This window comes from Lolium perenne, chromosome 6, assembly GCF_019359855.2.
Source record: "Lolium perenne isolate Kyuss_39 chromosome 6, Kyuss_2.0, whole genome shotgun sequence".
Taxonomy (NCBI): Eukaryota; Viridiplantae; Streptophyta; class Magnoliopsida; order Poales; family Poaceae; genus Lolium; species Lolium perenne.
The window spans coordinates 127,106,359-127,126,921 of NC_067249.2; the positions used below are offsets into that span (position 1 = coordinate 127,106,359).

The 20,563-nt window shown below is 44.1% G+C and overlaps 1 protein-coding gene across 1 annotated transcript; it reads left to right on the forward strand.

Moving 5' to 3' along the window:
* The first annotated feature begins 6,113 nt into the window (after window positions 1-6,113).
* LOC127330388 (pectinesterase inhibitor 8) lies at window positions 6,114-6,833 on the forward strand. Its single transcript, XM_051356617.1, has one exon. The coding sequence runs from the start codon at window positions 6,181-6,183 to the stop codon at window positions 6,706-6,708; it is 528 nt and encodes a 175-aa protein (XP_051212577.1). The 5' UTR covers window positions 6,114-6,180; the 3' UTR covers window positions 6,709-6,833.
* Window positions 6,834-20,563: the final 13,730 nt, after the last annotated feature.

The following is a 20,563-nucleotide window of genomic DNA, read 5'->3' on the forward strand; positions in this document are numbered from 1 at the left end:
TGTATTCCATTCATCCTGGAGGAACCAAGATGTACCAAGACCTGAAGGAACAATTCTGGTGGCACGGAATGAAGCGAGAGATAGGAAGCTACATCGCCAAGTGTGATATCTGTCAACGAGTCAAGGCAGAACATCAACGCCCTGCAGGACTGTTGCAACCATTACAGATTCCGGAGTGGAAATGGGATTCTGTCGGTATGGACTTTATCACAGGATTGCCCAAATCTAGCCGAGGAAATGACTCCATTTGGGTAGTCATCGATAGGTTGACCAAAGTGGCACATTTCATCCCCGTCAAGACCACATACCAAGGCCCAAAGCTCGCAGAGTTATACATATCCAGAATAGTCAGCCTGCACGGAACCCCGAAGTCAATTGTGTCAGATAGAGGATCACAATTCACCTCAAGATTCTGGCAGAAAGTGCATGAAGGACTAGGAACCCGTCTGAATTTCAGCACAGCTTATCACCCGCAGACTGACGGACAGACCGAGAGAGTCAACCAGATACTGGAAGATATGTTGAGAGCCTGTGTGCTAGAGTACGGATCCAAATGGGAAGACTGCCTACCATATGCAGAATTCTCCTACAACAACAGCTACCAAGCCAGCTTACAGATGGCCCCCTTTGAAGCCCTGTACGGAAGGAAATGCCGTACCCCTCTGAACTGGTCGGAAGTCGGAGATAGTCAAGTCTTCGGCCCCGACGTTCTCCGCGAAGCCGAAGAGAAGGTGCACAAGATCCGCGAGTACCTCAAGACCGCTCAGTCAAGACAGAAGAGCTACGCCGACAAGAGACGCCGAGAGATGACATTCGAGATCGGAGATTTTGTGTATCTCAAAGTCTCACCCCTCAAAGGAATGCAGAGATTCCAACTCAAAGGAAAGCTCGCCCCCAGATATGTCGGACCATTCAAAATTCTGAGTCGCCGAGGAGAAGTTTCATATCAACTTGAACTACCGGAAGAAATGTCCGCCGTGCACAATGTGTTTCACATCTCACTGCTTCGGAAGTGCCTAGAAGTGCCGGAGAAGACCGAAGTATTCAAGAACATCAACCACAGAGCCATTGATATCGACAAGGATCTAACCTACCGCGAAGTGCCGATTCACATCCTTGAAGAAGCATTCAGGACCACCCGCACCAGAAGTATCAAGTTCCTGAAGATACAATGGAGTAATCACACCGAAGAAGAAGCAACTTGGGAACGCGAGGAAGACATGAAGAAGGAATACCCAGATCTCTTTAGTACCTAGTTTTCTCTAGATCTCGGGACGAGATCTTTTGTAAGGGGGAAGGGTTTGTAACATCCCAAGTTTCAATAAAAGGGAACAAGAGAGAGAATTCAAGAATCCAAAAATCAGAGCCAACAAAAACTTTTTCTCATCATATAGGACTATGCATTTAGCTCACCTTATTAATTTATTTGAGTGTGCTTTTGCCATGATGCTTGTTTATGTGTTACTCTCATTCTAAAACCCTAGCAATGATCACTTGATCATCCAAAGTCAAATAAAAATAAAATAGAAAAGAAATTCTAAAAATCAACTTCACACTCACATATGGCCTATGCCATTTTTGCAAATCTTTAATCTAGACCAAAGTGGTTTGCACCATTAGTTGTAAATGGATACTAAACACCTTTTAACACTTTTGGAATCAATCAAACTCAATTCAAATAAATTTTGAATCAAAATTGAGCTCACATATGATTATGGTCATATGTGCCATTTTTAACCTGATGCCCACTTTGAGCCCCTGGTTTTTAACTTTTCACTTCTACACTTTGTCAACTCTTTGCACCTCATCCAAGACAACATCAAGCACTTCAACTTTGCCCAAAACCACCACCCCAAATTCATTGTCAATTTCAAATGAGAATCAAGCAAAGTTGGAACAAACTCACATATGCAAGATCATATGCAAAATGTGATTTTGCATCTCAATTCTATTTTGATCACCACCACCACCAAAATGCTCCATTTAATATATGATTACACTCCACCAAAAATTTTCTCAAAATTCGAAAATTATTTTCTTGCGGCCATTTGTTCAAACACCTTGCAGGCATGAAATCAAATTGAGCCCATGCTGGTTTTGGAGAGGACCAAGTCCAAGCTCTGGCCCTCCTCAGATGCCCTGGACGCGCCAGAGCGTCAGCCGTCCCGCGCCAGAGCGTCACCTCTGCTCCCTCTCTCACCGCCAGTCGACGCCTCACCTCACCCTGCATCGCCTGGACACGCCCACTAGCCCGCGGGAACGCCGCAGACGACGACCGCGTCCACGACCGTCCGCCATGACCTGCGCGCTCCCGTCAAGCTCACCGCCGCTGTAGACCCTCGTCTTCACCGCCAGCACGTGCGTCAGCCTCGCCAGGACACCAGCAACCAGACCAGCCCATCCCTTGCCTCTTCGCAGCCCTGGACCGACGACGACGCCGGCGACACTAGCCGAGCGCCACAGCCACCTCCCGCAACTATAAAAGGGGGACTCCTCCTCTCAATCCGAGCACACCACTCGCTTTCCCTCCTCACCACAGCTCTCCTCGACCTCTCAATTGAATCGATTAGCCACCCCACTGTCCCAATTGCAAGCTCGCCGCCGCCGCCAGTACACGGAGTTCGCCGGAGCAGGAGGCCACCTCCGGCGACACCGCTGCTTCCATCTGCTTCACCGTCGTCGACAACGTCCCTGCGCACATCGCCGACGACCGCCGGAGCTCCGACGAGCTCGCCGACCCCCTACCGCCGTCGCAGTGAGTTCCCTTCTCGCCGTCGACGACGACGCTCCCCAACCGTCCGATCCTCGCCTAATCCTACGGCGCAGACCTGCGCGTACCGCTTCGGTCGTTATGACCCGCTGACGCGTGGGACCTGCAGTCAGACGGCTTGCTCGCGTTGGACGTGAAGTGGGCTGGCCCAAATCCTTTTTCTCTCTGCAGCCCAGCTAGTTTCCCGCGCGAGCCCACCTGTTCAAATTCAAATTTTCCAGAATAGATGAAATATGCAATCTGATGCCAAGTTTAAAATTCAATAAGGACAAATCTACTCGGCCAAATTTTACAAACTTTATATTTTTGGAAACCTTAGGAAATTATCTACACAATGCCACTAGATAGAACCCTAGATCTATTGTAGAATTAAAGTGACAAAATAAACAAGGCAGGGACTTTTCTGCCTTAGAATAATTCTTAAAAATCAACCATAAATGCTTTTCAGTTAATTCCACCTCCAATAATTCACATTTCACTTATACTAATTGTTTCTACAAAAATATGCCATGCCTACTTTGAATGATCATGGCTTAGTTGATTTAAATGACTTTATGACTATTTCTAGTCAAAGATATTGTCCAAAACTATTAAGAAATCTTATGAGAGAGTTTCTCTCATTTAAATCTTGTCACCACCAATTCCAAATGAAGTAGAGACTCTGGTCAATTAGGTCTCATAGGAATTGTTGGTGATATTAAATCCTTGCTATGCTAAAACTAAATAGTATGAGGTGCTCACCTCATTTAAATCATTTTCTCAAAATGATAAGTGTGAAGAGGTTGACTTGGGTCAACCTAGGTCACATATTATGCATAAGAGAAATTAAATCTTAATAAGATAATGAAAGGAAATTATTTCTCTGAATAATTCAAAGTAACATTTAAGTTTAGTATGAGAGGAAATTATTTTTCTTAAATGATAAGAAGAACACACCCACCAACTCAATATTAATGTATGATGCTAGTTTAAAGTGTGTAGCTCATGAGTGTGCCTAGTTTAGTAAGTTAGTTTGGTATGATGGTTGTGTACCCCGTATTCGTATTTTAGACGCTAGTACCGAGGAGTACCAGGAGGAGGAGGAGGTCTACTTCCAAGGAGAAGAAGACCACTTTGACCAATTCCCCAACCAAGGCAAGATAATACTCTTGCAAAGTGCAAAGCTCACCATGAGCAAGGCATTACCCCATTTACTTTATGCTTATGATCCTATTTCCCAGTTTTACTTTACAAGCTTTATTTACCTTTGTTTTATCAAAGTACTTTTTGATTCATGATTTACCTGGTTAGTATTGAGTTAGTACAAGAGTATCAAACTTAGCCTAGAAGCAAAGCAAGTACTTAGAACCCCTCATACCTAGTTGCTAGTGCTAAATTAAAAATGACTACTCTAGAGGGAACATGTGTTTATGAAATGATGATGGTGAAAACCTTGGAATGATGAGTCATTTCCATTGAAAGATTTTGAAGGTGAATATGACATGAAATTGACTTGGTGATTTTGGCTAAAAACTGATGATTGAGTTGGATGCGATACCATTCCAATTTTTTGAGTACCCCCACAATACCTGATTATGGGTAAGGCTTAGCTGGAAATTTATGTGTCTTAGTATGGGTTCCCTCTGAACACACGTCATAGGGGTTACGCTTGAGGCTGCCTCCGTTGTTGAGAAATGATGTGAATTGAGGTGAATTGTACGGCCAAGCCCTGTGCAGTTCCCGGGTTAACAGTTGGTTTTCACCGGGAGGCCAAGCTCATGGGGAGAGGTGCCTATACTAGGGTGTGTAAGTGAAAGGTTAACGGTTGATGATCCGCGTACTGAGTTACGATTATTCGGGGTTTTATCCCTGACGGATGTAATCAAATGTTGTGGCACAAGTGTGCAACCTCTGCAGAGTGTAGAACTATTCGAATAGCCGCGTCCGCGGATATGGACAATTGGAAAGGCCATTCTGTTTCCGTCATCAGAATTTATATCCTTGTGACTGGTGATTTTTGAACTTGAACTGGAACGGTGATTTTGAGTTTTGAATCACAACAGAGTTGTGGGAATGACACTAATGTTCCCACTTGAGTTAGTTAGCACATGAGGAGTTGTTTACAAAAAGGTTTATCAACTAAAATTGGCTTTATGCAAATAAACTTAGAGCTTAGAACACTCTCAATAGTAATGCTAGTACTTACTTTAGTATTAGATTGCGAGTACTTAAAGTACTCACGGCTTTGTCCCTGGCTATTCAAATGGCCAGAATATGAAGCCGAGCAGCAGTACGAGGATGACGATCAGCAGGACGTCTACCACAACTAGGAGCTTCTAACGTCAATCGTTGGCCTGTGGACTAGAGAGTCCTTGTATCTTACGCTTCCGCTATGAACTGGTGTTTGTTCGTTGATCATTAGATCAACTATTCGTGTAATATGGATCATGTGATTCCACTTTGTAAGACATTATGGTTTGTAATGAATGATGACTGTGATACTTAACTATTATGCCTCGCAACAACAACAATTTCCTGTGATTGCGATGTATGACATAATAGCCATCCGGACTTAAAAATCCGGGTGTTGACACTTATCTCTTCTCATTAGCTCACTATCACTTAAATAAATTACTAAGTTGGACACTTAGTTAGTAGTGAAGTTACTTGCACTATAAGTAGTCTTACATGTAGCACATCCATGTGCCGGTTTTTCAAAAATTAATTCACATATTAACTGCCAAATTGCGCCTAGCTTTTGAACTTTTTCCAAAACTATTACGAGCTCAGTGAGAACCAAACTGAGGTTGGGTGGTTAGGAGGGTGGTTGTACCCCCAGCCCACCAGAGTTCAAACCCCAGGTTTGACATCTGTGTGTCTCATAAAGGCGGAATATGCTTTCAGTGGGAGGCGACGTTACCGTCGACAGCGAGGCGCCTGTGGTGACTTCGTCAATTTCAAGATCCAATCCGCCGGCTCGATCTTCCGGAGGTGCTCATAGGGGTAGGGTGTGCGTGTGTGCGTTCATAGGGGTGAGTGTATGCGCGTGTATGTGACCGCCTGCGTTTGTACTGTGTTTCTCAAAAAAAAAAAAAATATTACGAGCCCAGCATATGGAAGGAGTATACTTGTGTTCTAGCAAACGCCCCAGTTAATGTCTTGCATCAATTATCATATAAATGCATGCATGAGCATTCGATCAAATAAAAGGGCACCTTGTCAAAATGATCTTTTTTTCTATTGAGCCTCTTGCTAAATAAATCCTACATATAGAAGTAGCCTGTATATAGGCGTACTCATCCTCGGCCTGCAGGCTTGCCTATAAATAGTCACACGTCTTACCTTTTTTTTTTCTCAGACTCTACTACAGCCTAGGGAAATTCAACCTGTTTAGCATACCTCTCTGTCCGAATACTCCTACCATCAAATCCATGAGGCCATCAACCGCTCTTCTCGTTGTAGCCACCGCGGTCCTGGCGTTGTCCGTCGCCGACGCGACCGTGGAAACAACCTGCAAGGAGGCGGCCGCCAAGGAGAAACAAGTCAACTACAAGTTCTGCGTGTCTGAGTTGGGCAAGCACCACTTGAGCCCTGGCGCGGATACATGGGGCCTGGCCAAGATCGCGGCCAACATGGGCGTCAACAACGCCTATGGCGCCATTAAAGACATTGAGGGCCTACAGGCGAAGCCGCGCACGGATGCCAGGACGAAGGTGGCCCTCGGGCAATGCCACGATCTGTACGACGGCATGAAGTTCGCGTTCGCCGGAGCCTACGACGAGATCAATGCCCGTAATTACACCGCGGGGAAGGAGGAGGCGGCGAAGGCAGTTTCTCAGGCGCATCAATGTGACGACGACTTCATGAAGGCCGGCATCATGTCGCCTCTCTCGCAGCGTAGCTCCTACTCCGTGCAGATAGCCATAGTCTGCACGGCCATCACCAACCTTATCAACTGAATAAACGGCATCCCTTGTCGCCTGCGAGTTGAGACTTGAGAGCTCTTCAAATTTGTGCCTCTCAAAGTTACTTGGAAGAAATTAATAACAATATTTCTCTTAATTGAAGGTTAATTACTTTGTGATTGAGTCCTCTTGATGCATGTCGATCTTGTTCATGCTGCTATATTTATCTTTTTGCCGATGGCTATAATAGGGAGTACTTTTTTATATTTACCTTATCTTTTTCTACTATTCTGTGCTTATAGCATGTGATGTCAGTTTTTTCTCGGATTGCTGACATCGATTTTTTGCTTACTTGGACTAGAGAAAAATAAAAAAATAAAAAATGGTTTTCCTTACCATAAAGTGATGTCAGTTTTCCATTAGAAAATAAGAGATGACTATTTTATCGTTGTACCATATGTCTTCCCTAGCACATTAATTTCTTACTAAAAAATTATTTAATTCACACTAATTGCTAGAAATGACTATAAGAGATAATGCATTGTAGTCCCTCCTTGCCAAAAATGTAGTGCATATAAGAATTTTTGAAAGTCAACCGATGTAAAGTTTGACTAAGTATGTAGGAAAAAATATCAACATCTAGAATACCAAATCAATACCATTAGATTCCTCACGATGTATATGTTCATATGGTATACATTTGGTATGGTAGATGTAGATGTTTTTATCAAAAAACTTGGTCGAAGTTGACATCATGTGACTTTTTAAAATTCTTATATGCACTACATTATGGCAAAGAGAAAGTATCATTTATATATATTTCTTTCTCTAGTTGATGTGAAGGGTTCATGAAAGTCACGCCTTCTCTATCAACGTACATGTCTTTACACCTCTTAGGATATATTTACAATAAGGTGATGCCAACCTTTTCTTAGAGTTGACATGTTAGATTTTTGCTTGGTTAGCGAAAAAAATGAAAAAAGTGAAGGTTGTTTTCCCTTATCTAAGGGATAATATCTTGGAAATAAGGGAGGGCTAATTGTACAATATGTGTTCCCTTAGCAACACAATTTTCTGTTAAGATTTGATTAAGTCCTAGGTGGAAGACTGGGAAAAGATGTACCTTCTCTATGGTCTACATGCCCTATTTCTCATCGTTTTTTATGTCAAGGAAATCCTCCCTGTCGGAAAGTGCCAACTTCCAAATAAATTATATGTCATTCATTTAAAACTTGATTTTGAAAGTTTCAAAAATCATTATTAGTGTTTTATGGAGCATCCAACAGAAAATATTTGTTTGACTATTACATTAATTTTGATGAGAACTTTCTAGATCTGATTTGATATATTTTTCAATTTTCTAATGTACTTACGAACTATTTGTAATGTATTTTACATTCTTTATATTGCACGTTTCCAACTTCATGAGGTCGTAAAAGAAACAGATAAAAACATGAGGTCGACGGCTGTGCCCGGGGGCTTCTCCGTGGGCGCTACCCATTTTGTCGGAGGTGTGGTACTTCATGTCCATCTCCCATTTAGGACATCATGCACCTACCTGCTTGTTGTGGAAGCTAAGCCCATTATGGAGTTTTTAATTTAGTTTTCCGTTTGTTGCGGAAGCATGCAAACGTTCAAAACCGGATCTCATCGACTTTGACCAAGCTATGCCTTAGACATAGTTTTATCGATTTCACTGCTCAACATAAGATAATTGTTTTCAATGCTCTATGGGAGATTAGGTTTCAAATATGAACATTCAAATTCCAAACATGACCATAGTTTTTTATCCAAAATTACATATGAGCATCACAGAACAATAGCAATCCAACATGACCAGAAGCATGAATCAAATGCCCCACGGTGATCAAAGTACTTCAACCAACAAAACCATTGCCATCACCGCCATTGCAACCACTACTGTTGCCATCACCGCCATGCCCACCAACTCTACCCAATATCCCCTTGCCATCTTGTCCATTTCATCCGGATCCATCATTTTGACGTTTATCCTCGGTAAATATCTCTTTCCTCTCCTCGTACTCCTACATAAAGAGGATATGTCCCTTAAAGTCTATCTTGTGCTTCTCCTTAGCTAACATCTTGCTATCAGCAATAGCCAGCGTAATTATTTAGGTCATCTATCTCCTCAATGTCAGGATCGATAGATACTATTGACCAATCACTTGTTGCTATCAGCAATAGCCAATGTAATTATTGAGGTTGTAAGACCGGACCAATGCATTGAGGTTAATGGTTCCTCGTTCTCCTCGAGTTGTGTTTAGTTTTTGTTGATATCTCCACTGTGGTAGCTGAGTTGCTCGCCAACAAGTGTTCATCTATGTAGATCTCTTGATCATGTTGTCCGTGCCCTTAATTAGACAACACACATTATGCAAACCATAGATGATCAAACTTATAAACAATAATAACAATAGCTTTCACCAATGAATGATAATAATAATAGGCACATCACATGTCACCAACCCCTACATCTTCCACGCCAAGGGGGATTCACTCACACATAAGAGGAGAATTGCACAAAGACATTATGATTATGTAAATGGGGTCTATCTTGATATTACCGTAGCAAACCACAAATAAGATCAAACCAAATCCAATCTCAAGAGTTTCAAAAATAAATCGAGTTTGCAACCCTTACAAAGATGAATCTTCCTCTCTCTCTCTCTCTCTCTAGCGATGAAGATTGAAGGACGAGTTCTTTTCTTCTCTGAATTTCTTGTTCTCTATTCAAAGGCAGATTGTGGCGGTTGTGAATATTTTTTGTTGGCGTTTCCTTCACAGAAGTTTCTCCGTTTGAAGAGACGGAGGTGCCGCAGCATGGTACAATTTCATGGTACGGTCAGGATGACCGTACTAGTGACCGTGAAAGCATATGCCATCTGGAATCATTATTCCTTCAATTAAGGTCTTGCCCGATTTTCTCCAAATCTCCATTTATGGCTTGATTTCCTTCCCAAAATGACAGTTTCCTGAAACTATCGTAAAGACACAAGGCAATGCAAGGTTCGTTGTTTTTGGCATGTTTCTTGTTAGTTAGAAGGCGAAAATCAACGAATCCAAATAAAACCATATGAAAACATCTCGGAAAACATGTCATTTTTATGAGCTACCAGCCTCCTCCAACATGTTCACATACGAAGTAGGTAACAAATTCAAATTAACACTACACAATGCAAAAAAAAAACTAACCATCTAAATTTATTTGACGGTTGTGGTAGTCGACAAATTCACAAAGTGGATCGAGGCAAAGCCTAATACTACCAAAGACCCTGCTTCGGAAGTAGAATTTTTCAAGTCAATCATCTTTAGGTTTGGGGTCCCCCACAATATCATCATGGACAACGGTTCCAACTTTGCATCCGCGGAGTTTTGGGACATCTATAACGAGATGGGGATTCAAGTCAGCTACGCATCTGTTGCGCACCCGCAGACCAACGACCAAGTCAAAAAGTTTAATGGGATCGTCTGCAGTTGCCTTAAGAATCGGATCTTGCAACCTTTCCAGCGAGAAGTTGGGGTTTGGCATAAGAAACTGCCCTCGATACAATGGAGCTTGAGAACCACACCCAACATGCCCACACAGTACACGCCATTTTTCATGGTCCATGGAGAGGAGGTTGGGCTGCCTTCTGACGTGCGCTTTAATGCACCATGGATCATCGCCTATAACGAAGCCGCGTCATCGGTTGTACTCGAAGACGGCGTCAACATCCTCGACGAAGCGTGTGACATCGCACTTGCTTGAACCTCTCTGTAGCAGCAGGGTTTACGTAACTACCACAACCGTTGAGTGCACCCGAGGTCTTTCTCCAAAGGAGACCTCGCACTACGACTCAAGCAAACAAGTTTTCACAAAGTGTAGTCCCCCTAGGACCCTTCATCACCACAAAAGTGATCCCCAACAAGCCATATTGCCTCAAGGATGTCGAGAGAGGCCTCGTGCAGTCAACCGGTGGAACATCGCGCATATGCACCATTTCTACCCTTACGAGTTTATATTATCAAATAAGCCTGCTTAGTCAGCTCCGAGGGAGGAGCCAACGCAGCCATCATCTGCTTCAACTGCGGCCAACCAGGGCACTTCCAAGCGGACTGCAAGGACGAGCCCTTCTGCCTCAAGTGCAAGATGGTGGGCCACGTCTCGGCCATGTGCGCCTCGCTCGCGAAAGCTTCGGAGCCGTTCTGGGCGGGATACGGATGCGATGGGGTGGGCTTCACCTGCTGCGATGTCCCCGAAGAAGAGCTGCTTCCGCCAGCACCCAACGCTGCTCTGGTTATCCTCGAGAAGGGATCGCTGTCGGCGGAACAGATGGAGGCAGAGCTCAAGGACCTGGTTGATGAAGAATGGGAGTGGCACGTCCAGAAGATCAATGCTACGGACTTTGCGATGTTCTTCCCCTCCAAGGAGAGTCTCCGCATGGCCATCAGGGGTGGCGGGCTCACCCTCCCGTCCAGCAAGCTGCATATCATCGTGACTAACAACTCCGGGGATCCTGCGGCGGCGGAGCATCTTGTGGAGGTTTGGGTCAAGCTCTTCGACGTCCCGCCCCCTTACCGTCAGGCTGTCCGCATCCTCCTTGCCACCCGTGAGCTTGGCAGACCTATCGCGGCGGATGAGAGCTCGCTGAGCTCACCCTCGGAGCCAATTCGCCTTCAGCTAGGCTACAAACCATCCTCGAGGCTCCCTCCTTTCATCACTTTGTTTGTCAACTCGCAAGGCTTCAAGGTCCGCGTGGTGCCCGAGGAGGCACCCTCCAGCTCGGTGGGAGCTGGCCTTCCCCCACCACCGCCGCAACGCGCTGAAGACAAGGAGGACGACCCCGAGGAATCGGAGGGTGATGGTTGGGACGGGCGCAGAGGGAAGCACAACTAGAAGAAGAAGGAGGCTGCAGTGGGTGGCTCCAGCGCGTCTGCCCCCCCCCCCCCCCCCACTCGCAAGGCGGCTGGCGGGAGCACTCTTCCCAGGCTTCCTGCTTCGGCGCTGAGTCAGTACGGCTCCAACTTGGCTGGTAAAGGAGACATCTTCCCGACGTTGGCTAAGATCGTGCACCAAGTGAGTTCTGCGGAAAAGCTGGCCGTGGAGTCGGCCGGTTCTGGGGGTACACAGAGCCCACCCTCCCCGTCGATCCTGGTGGACTCTCCCTCTCTCCAGGAAGAGGAGGCTTCCCCTATCCGCCGCCGCCCTTCACTATGGAAAGCGCAAGCCTTGTCTGCTGAAGATCGCGAAGAAGCTGGCATCGAGAGCCCCATCTCCTGGGAGACGGACCCGGAGGCAATGCGTGCTAGGGAACGCCGCAGCAAGTCAAACGCCGACCGTCCCTCTCTCAGGCTGAGCCCGGCGCGCAAAGAGATTGCAGTCCAACTCGATTTCTCGGAGGCGCGGCCCGAAGACAAGGAGAGGGTGGAGGTGGAACCTCTCCGTGAAGGCGTGGTGATCGCGGAGCTGGCAGCTTCAGTAACCAGAGCTCCCCGAAGCAAGTCCAACCCACCAGCGTTGACCAGAACCAGCGCGCGGGGAGCTGGATCCTCGTCCATCCCGATCCTGGAGAAGGCCATGCAGCGCGCGAAAGAGAAAGTGCCAGGTACGTCCTCCAAGTCTATCTCTGACTTTGCCGTTTTACAATCAGTCCCTGATGATAAGCTGTTGGAGGTGGCGCAAGATAGCTGCGTTTTGTTTTCCTCTGCTGCTGGCAACCCCGCCCCTCTTCTCTCTATGATTCGTGCAAAGGAACTCGTCCAGGCAGACTTGGCTTTGGCTAGAGATAGAATCGAAGAAGAGCAGCGCTTAGCAAAAGAGCTCAAGCTATCCCAAGCCTGTTGGAGAAAGCCCACCAGTGAAGCAGATACGGCAAGTCAAGTCTAAGAAGATTCAGAAGAAGCAACCCTCCCTAGGGAGATGAGTCTTAACCCGCCAAGCACGGGGTCGAAAGGTGGTTATACAATGAGAGCCATGTTCTGGAACATACGTGGTTTCGGCGTTAGGGGGCGCCGGACCATGCTCAAAGACTACCTCCGCAAGCACCGGATCGACATCGTATGCCTTCAAGAAACTATAAAACAGGACTTTACGGATCAGGAGCTCAGAAGCCTCGAAGTGGGAGAGACCTTTGTCTGGTGCTGGTTGCCTGCCTCTGGGCGATCAGGCGGTATGCTCATGGGCTTTAGGGAAAGCATGTTTGAGATAGGAGCGATTGCCACTGGGCGTCACTTCGTCTCCGTCGACGTCATCCTCAGATCTTCTAGGCTCTCGATGAGGATTTTTGGCATCTATGGCCCGGCGGATCATGCGCTCTCGGCTTCTTTCCTCCAGGAGCTTTCGCTCAAAGTTCAGAACACCCCTCTGCCCATTATCATGGGAGGGGACTTCAATCTCCTTCCCACGGAGCAGGACAAGAACAACGACAGGATAAACTGGCCAAGACTTGAACTCTTCAACAATCATATCGCGGACTGGGGGCTGCGAGAAATACCGCGCACTGGGGCGCGTTATACCTAGACAAATAAACAGCTGAATCCGGTTAGATGTGTCTTGGACAAGGTGTTCTTCTCGCCGCTGCTGGAGCCTCTGTTTCCCCTCTGCACGCTGACTGCAGAAACGAGTCTTGGCTCTGATCACACGCCTCTCATCTTCGACTCGGGCGACGGGGTGCCGCCAAAAAGCAACAGATTTTTCTTCGAATCCGGCTGGCTGGAAGTTGAGGGCTTCCAAGAGCTGTTACAAGACTGCTGGGACAACCTCCTGTCTAGGGTACAAGGGAGAGACATTGTCGATTGGTGGAAGTTTATGAGCACGGGGCTCAGACAAAAACTCAAGGGGTGGAACGCTAACAAAGGGAGGGAGAACCGAGACCACAAGCTGTGGCTCGTCGATAGGATCAAGACTCTGGATGAAAAAGCAGATGCGGTGGGCATTTCGGAAGAGGAATGGGCCTTCCGCTACCACTTGGAAGAGCGGCTGTTAGCAGTTTTCCGTTCGGAGGAAGAATATTGGCGGCAAAGAGGCAGGGTCAGATGGTCCCTCCAAGGGGACTCCAACACGGCTTACTTTCACGCAGTGGCGAATGGGCGCCGTCGGAAATGCTACATACATTCCCTGATCACCCCTCAAGGGCAAATCTCTGACAAGCATCTCATTCAAAACCACATTTATGATTTCTATCGAGAACTTCTTGGATCGGAGGCTCAGAGGGTGTGTGGGCTGCACCCCAACTCTTGGAGTGACCAGCAGAGGGTCTCTGACGAGGAAAACAACTTGTTGATGCGCACCTTTTCAGAGAAAGAGCTGGAGGAGATTGTGACGGACATGAAATCGGATACTGCTCCGGGGCCGGATGGGTTTCCGGTTCATTTCTTCAAGAAATTTTGGCACTTGGTCAAGCACGGGGTGCTCCACATTCTGAACGACTTCATCCTTGGGAGGATCGATGTTGCGAGACTCAACTTTGGGGTTCTCTCGCTCATCCCAAAGATCCCCGGCGCGGACAAGATCACCCAGTTCAGGCCCATTGCTCTTATCAATGTTATCTTTAAGATCATCTCCAAAGCCTTTGCCTCCAAGCTGGACCCGATCGCCAATAGGATCATCAGTCCAAACCAAACTGCGTTCATCAAGGGCAGATTCATTCTTGATGGTATTCTGGCCCTTCATGAGATTGTCCATGAGCTAAAAACCAAGAAGCTTGGGGGCATCCTGCTCAAACTCGACTTCGAGAAAGCCTATGACAGGGTAAACTGGGATTTCCTCGTTGAGGTGCTAAGGTGTAAAGGTTTCGACCCTGGGGTGGTCCACCGTCTTAGTCAGCTGGTCACGGGCGGCCAAACTGCGATCTCTATCAATGGGGAGATCGGTCCCTTCTTCAGAAACAAGCGGGGAGTGCGTCAAGGGGACCCTCTGATACGTCTCCGACGTATCGATAATTTCTTATGTTCCATGCCACATTATTGATGTTATCTACATGTTTTATGCATACTTTTTGTCATATTCGTGCATTTTCTGGAACTAACCTATTAACAAGATGCCGAAGTGCCAGTTCCTGTTTTCTGCTGTTTTTGGTTTCAGAAATCCTAGTAACGAAATATTCTCGGAATCGGACGAAATCAACGCCAAAGATCTTAGAATCCCCGGAAGCATCCGTAACACACCGAGAGAAGTCGAGGGGGCCACAGGCCCACCAAACTATAGGCTGGCGCGGCCTAGGGGGGGCCCGCGCCCCCCTATGGTGTGGCCACCCCTTCAGCCCTCCGACGCCGCCTCTTCGCCTATAAAAAGCCCCTGGATCGAAAACCCTGATACGATTGGCGAAAACCACAGAAACCTTCCAAAGCCGCCGCCATCGCGACGCCAAGATCTGGGGGACAGGAGTCTCTGTTCCGGCACGCTGCCGGAGCGGGGAAGTGCCCCCGGAAGGCTTCTCCATCGACACCGGAGCCATCTCCACCGCCGTCTCCATCGCCATCTTCACCGCCATCGCTGCCTCCATGATGAGGAGGGAGTAATCCACCCCCGAGGCTGAGGGCTCCGCTGTAGCTATGTGGTTCATCTCTCTCCCATGTACCTCAATACAATGATCTCATGAGCTGCTTTACATGATTGAGATTCATATGAGTTTGTATCACAATTTATCTATGTGCTACTCTAACAAAGTTATTAAAGTAGTTCTATTCCTCCTGCACGTGTGTAAAGGTGACAGTGTGTGCACCGTGTTAGTACTTGGTTTATGCTATGATCATGATCTCTTGTAGATTGCGAAGTTAACTATTGCTATGATAATATTGATGTGATCTATTCCTCCTACATATGCATGAAGGTGACAGTGTGCATGCTATGTTAGTACTTGGTTTAGTCTGTTGATCTATCTTACACTATAAGGTTACTTAAATATGAGCATTATTGTGGAGCTTGTTAACTCCGGCATTGAGGGTTCGTGTAATCCTACGCAATGTGTTCATCATCCAACAAAAGTGTAGAGTATGCATTTATCTATTCTGTTATGTGATCAATGTTGAGAGTGTCCACTAGTGAAAGTGTAATCCCTAGGCCTTGTTCCTAAATATCGCTATCGCTGCTTGTTTATCGTTTTATCTTGCGTTACTACTGCTGCAATACTACCACCATCAACTACACGCCAGCAAGCTATTTTCTGGCATCGTTGCTACTGCTCATACTTATTCGTACCACCTGTATTTCACTATCTCTTCGCCGAACTAGTGCACCTATTAGGTGTGTTGGGGACACAGGAGACTTCTTGCTTTGTGGTTGCAGGGTTGCATGAGAGGGATATCTTTGACCTCTTCCTCCCTGAGTTCGATAAACCTTGGGTGATCCACTTAAGGGAAAACTTGCTGCTGTTCTACAAACCTCTGCTCTTGGAGGCCCAACACTGTCTACAGGAAAGGAGGGGGAACGTAGACATCAAGCTATTTTCTCGGCGCCGTTGTCGGGAGGAAAGGTAAAAGGTACTCACACTCCGGATCTCGGCTACTAAGCTATTTTCCGCCATTGTAAGTACTCGAAGCTATTTCCTTTAGATCCTGCAATTGCAACTTTTTGTTTCTTGTTTACACTAGTTAGGCATAATGGAAAACAACAAAAAAATTGGTGAGCTTTTTAGTCTTCTTCCTGATTTAGAATTGTTTGATGCAAAAATTAAAAAACCTATGGAACCTTATTTACATGCTAGTAGTGATGTTATTAGTATGAATGCAATTACTACTAATACTATGGATAAGTCTAAGCTTGGGGAAGCTAGTTTATATAAAAATAATCTTTTTTGCTCCTCAGCTTTGGAAGAAATATTTTGCTCGATAATGCTTTATCTCCCATATGCGATAACTCTAATGATGCTTCTGATATTTTAAATCCACCCGCCGAAAGTATTCCGTATAAAATACCTATGCAAATTATTGAACGCGTTATGGATAACCGTTATACGTGGGATGGAACTGTCCACCCTGGAGATCATTTATTGTTCTTGCATGAATTATGCGGTTTATTCAAGTGTGCAGGTATTGCTATGGATGAAGTGAGGAAGAAACTATTCTCTATATCGCTGTCTGGTAAAGCGGCGCATTGGTATAAATTATCGGATAATGGGGATTCTCTTGAATGGAATGATATTGTGCCCTGTTTTATTCTAAATTTTATCCTCCTCATGAAGTGCATATTGATAGGAATTATATTTATAACTTTTATCCTCGTGATGGAGAGAGTATTTCTCAAGCGTGGGGGAGACTAAAGTCACTAATGCTCAAATGTCCCATTCATGAGCTCCCCCGTAATGTTATTGTTAACAATTTTTATGCGAGACTTTCAGGACAACACAAGGACTATCTCGGATGCCTGCTCGAGGGATCTTTCACAAGCAAGGAGATTGAAGCTAGGTGGGATCTTCTTGATCGGATTGAGGACAACGCTGAAGGATGGGAGAACGACAAAGGTAAAGAGTCGGTATAAATTATGATTATGAATGCATTGAAGCCTTTATGGATACCGATAAATTTCGAAATATGAGTGCTACTTATGGTCTTGACTCTCAAGTTGCTGCAAATCTTTATAAATCCTTTGCTTCTCATTTTGAATTGCCTAAGAAGAATTTTGATAAGTATCATGAACCTTTTAAAGAGGCTTGCATGAAGAATGAAATTGTTGTTAATTATTGCAATAAGCATGCTCAAACTCCTAAGAATGCTATTTCTTATAAGCATGTTAATTTTTGTGGAATGCATAGACCCTGTGGAATTAATCAAGTCAAAGATGAATATTGCATCCATCATATTAATGAAAAAACTAGAAAGTGGCTTAGGGCTCTAGATGATCTTGGTAAAAAAGTTTGTGCCCTCTATCCTTTTATTTGTGAAGTTTGCCATGAAGTGGGTCATTTTAATTTTCAATGCTCCTCCAATGATAATTTGAACCCAATGAGTGCTGCAAATTTGTATTGTGATGATGAAATTACTCCTAATCAGCATGATGAACTTACTTTATTTTTAGGGTGTGAAGAACTGTCGAGAAAAATCTCTTTGTTATATATGAGTGATCTTGATATTGATGATGTCCTGCATGGGTGTTTTTCTTATTGCATTGATAATAGCCATACAAATACTTACATACAAAATATTTTAGAAGACGACACTTTGCCAAAATATGATAGGACCGCCATGTGTTTTGAACTAATTAATGAAAAGGAGGAATCCTTCCAAGTTTCTTCTATTGTTTCTGGAAGTAAATCAGGTTATGCGGACAAGCTACCCTTCAAGCCTCTTCCTCCTAAAGAAGGAAATGAGGAGAAGGAAGAGAAGAAGAAGAAGAAGGGAATGAAGAAGAAGAAGAAGAAGGAGAATAAAAAGAAAGAGGTAACGGCGTATCCTCGCGTGAATGAGATAACGCTAGGTAACCGTAAGTATGTTGCTCCTAATGATTATTGTGATAATGAATCTGAATACGATGATCTTCCTATGCCCTTTACATACATTAGCAATCATGATTTGAATGAACACACTACTTTTGATATTGCAAATCTCTGGGGAACTAATTCTGAAAATGATGATAATAATTGCCATAGTGTCAGTGCTATCCATGCTTCCTCCCATAATAATATAGAAAGCTGTAAGCTTGGGGAAGAGGTGTTTGAAAATCCTTTTGCTACTGATCATTATGTGTTTGATACATCTCCTTCTAATAACAATGATGGTATGGTCATAGATAAACCGACTGTGAAAGATAACTATTCTATTTCTTATGATGACACTGTGCCTCCGATCTTTGATGATTATTATAAAGAATGCTATGATATAGGTTATAATTATCCTTATGAAACTTGTCATAGTCATGATTGGATTACCAAAAACAATTCTTTTAATATGCAACGTGTTTACCATGTTCAAATTCTTGATAATAATCTTGCTCCAATTACTATTAATGAGAATAACTCTTCTTATGCCAAAATTAATGATACTTCTATGCATATGAACCATGATAAGAATGTTTTAAGTGATGAATATATTGTGGATTTCATCAATGATGCTACTGAAAGTTATTATGAGAGAGGGAAATATGGTTATATGCATCTTAATAATATTAAGTTTCCCCTCTTTATGTTGAGAATCTTGAAGTTACTCGTGTTTTATCCTCTTATGCTTGTCACTTTGTTCTTCATGAATTCATTTGTGTACAAGATTCCTCTTCATAGGAAGCATGTTAGACTTAAATTTGTTTTGAATTTGCCTCTTGAAGCTCTCTTTTGCTTCAAATACTATTTCCCGCGAATGGATTATTAAAACTGCTGAGCCCATCTTAATGGCTATAAAGAAAGAACTTCTTGGGAGATAACCCATGTGTTATTTTGCTATAGTACTTTGTTTTATATTTGTGTCTTGGAAGTTGTTTACTACTGTAGCAACCTCTCCTTATCTTAGTTTTGTGTTTTGTTGTGCCAAGTAAAGCCGTTGATAGAAAAGTAAGTACTAGATTTGGATTACTGCACAGTTCCAGATTTCTTTGCTGTCACGAATCTGGGTCCACCTCCCTGTAGGTAGCTCAGAAAATTAAGCCAATTTACGTGCATGATCCTCAGATATGTACGCAACTTTCATTCAATTTGAGCATTTTCATTTGAGCAAGTCTGGTGCCATTTTAAAATTCGTCAATACGAACTGTTCTGTTTTGACAGATTCTGCCTTTTATTTCGCATTGCCTCTTTTGCTATGTTGGATGAATTTCTTTGATCCACTAATGTCCAGTAGCATTATGCAATGTCCAGAAGTGTTAAGAATGATTGTGTCACCTCCGAATATGTTAATTTTTATTGTGCACTAACCCTCTAATGAGTTGTTTCGAGTTTGGTGTGGAGGAAGTTTTCAAGGGTCAAGAAAGGAGGATGATATACTATGATCAAGAAGAGTGAAAGCTCTAAGCTTGGGGATGCCCCGGTGGTTCATCCCTGCATATTTCAAGAAGACTCAAGCGTCTAAGCTTGGGGATGCCCAAGGCATCCCCTTCTTCATCGACAAATTATCAGGTTCCTTCTCTTGAAACTATATTTTTATTCGGTCACATCTTATGTGCTTTACTTGGAGCGTCTGTATGCTTTTATTTTTGTTTGTGTTTGAATAAATTGGATTACATCATGCTTGTGTGGGAGAGAGACACGCTCCGCTGTTGCATATGAACACATGTGTTCTTAGCTTTTAGTATTCATGGCGAAGTTTCTTCTTCGTTAAATTGTTATATGGTTGGAGTTGGAAAATGATACATGTAGTAATTTGCTATAAATGTCTTGGGTAATGTGATACTTGGCAATTTTTGTGCTCATGTTTAAGCTCTTGCATCATATGCTTTGCACCCATTAATGAAGAAATACATAGAGCATGCTAAAATTTGGTTTGCATATTTGGTTTCTCTAAGGTCTAGATAATTTCTAGTATTGAGTTTGAACAACAAGGAAGACGGTGTAGAGTCTTATAATGTTTACAATATGTCTTTTATGTGAGTTTTGCTGCACTGGTTCATCCTTGTGTTTGTTTCAAATAAGCCTTGCTAGCCTAAACCTTGTATCGAGAGGGAATACTTCTCATGCATCCAAATCCTTGAGCCAAACAACACTATGCCATTTGTGTCCACCATACCTACTTACTACATGGTATTTCCTGCCATTCCAAAGTAAATTGCTTGAGTGCTACCTTTAAAATTCCATCATTCACCTTTGCAATATATAGCTCATGGGACAAATAGCTTAAAAAACTATTGTGGTATTGAATATGTAATTATGCACTTTATCTCTTATTAAGTTGCTTGTTGGGCGATAACCATGTTCACTGGGGACGCCATCAACTACTCTTTGTTGAATTTCATGTGAGTTGCTATGCATGTTCGTCTTGTCTGAAGTAA

Bases quoted from the DNA above. Each gene is read 5' to 3' on its own strand.
- LOC127330388 (XM_051356617.1), top strand. From the start codon at position 6,181: ATGAGGCCATCAACCGCTCTTCTCGTTGTAGCCACCGCGGTCCTGGCG.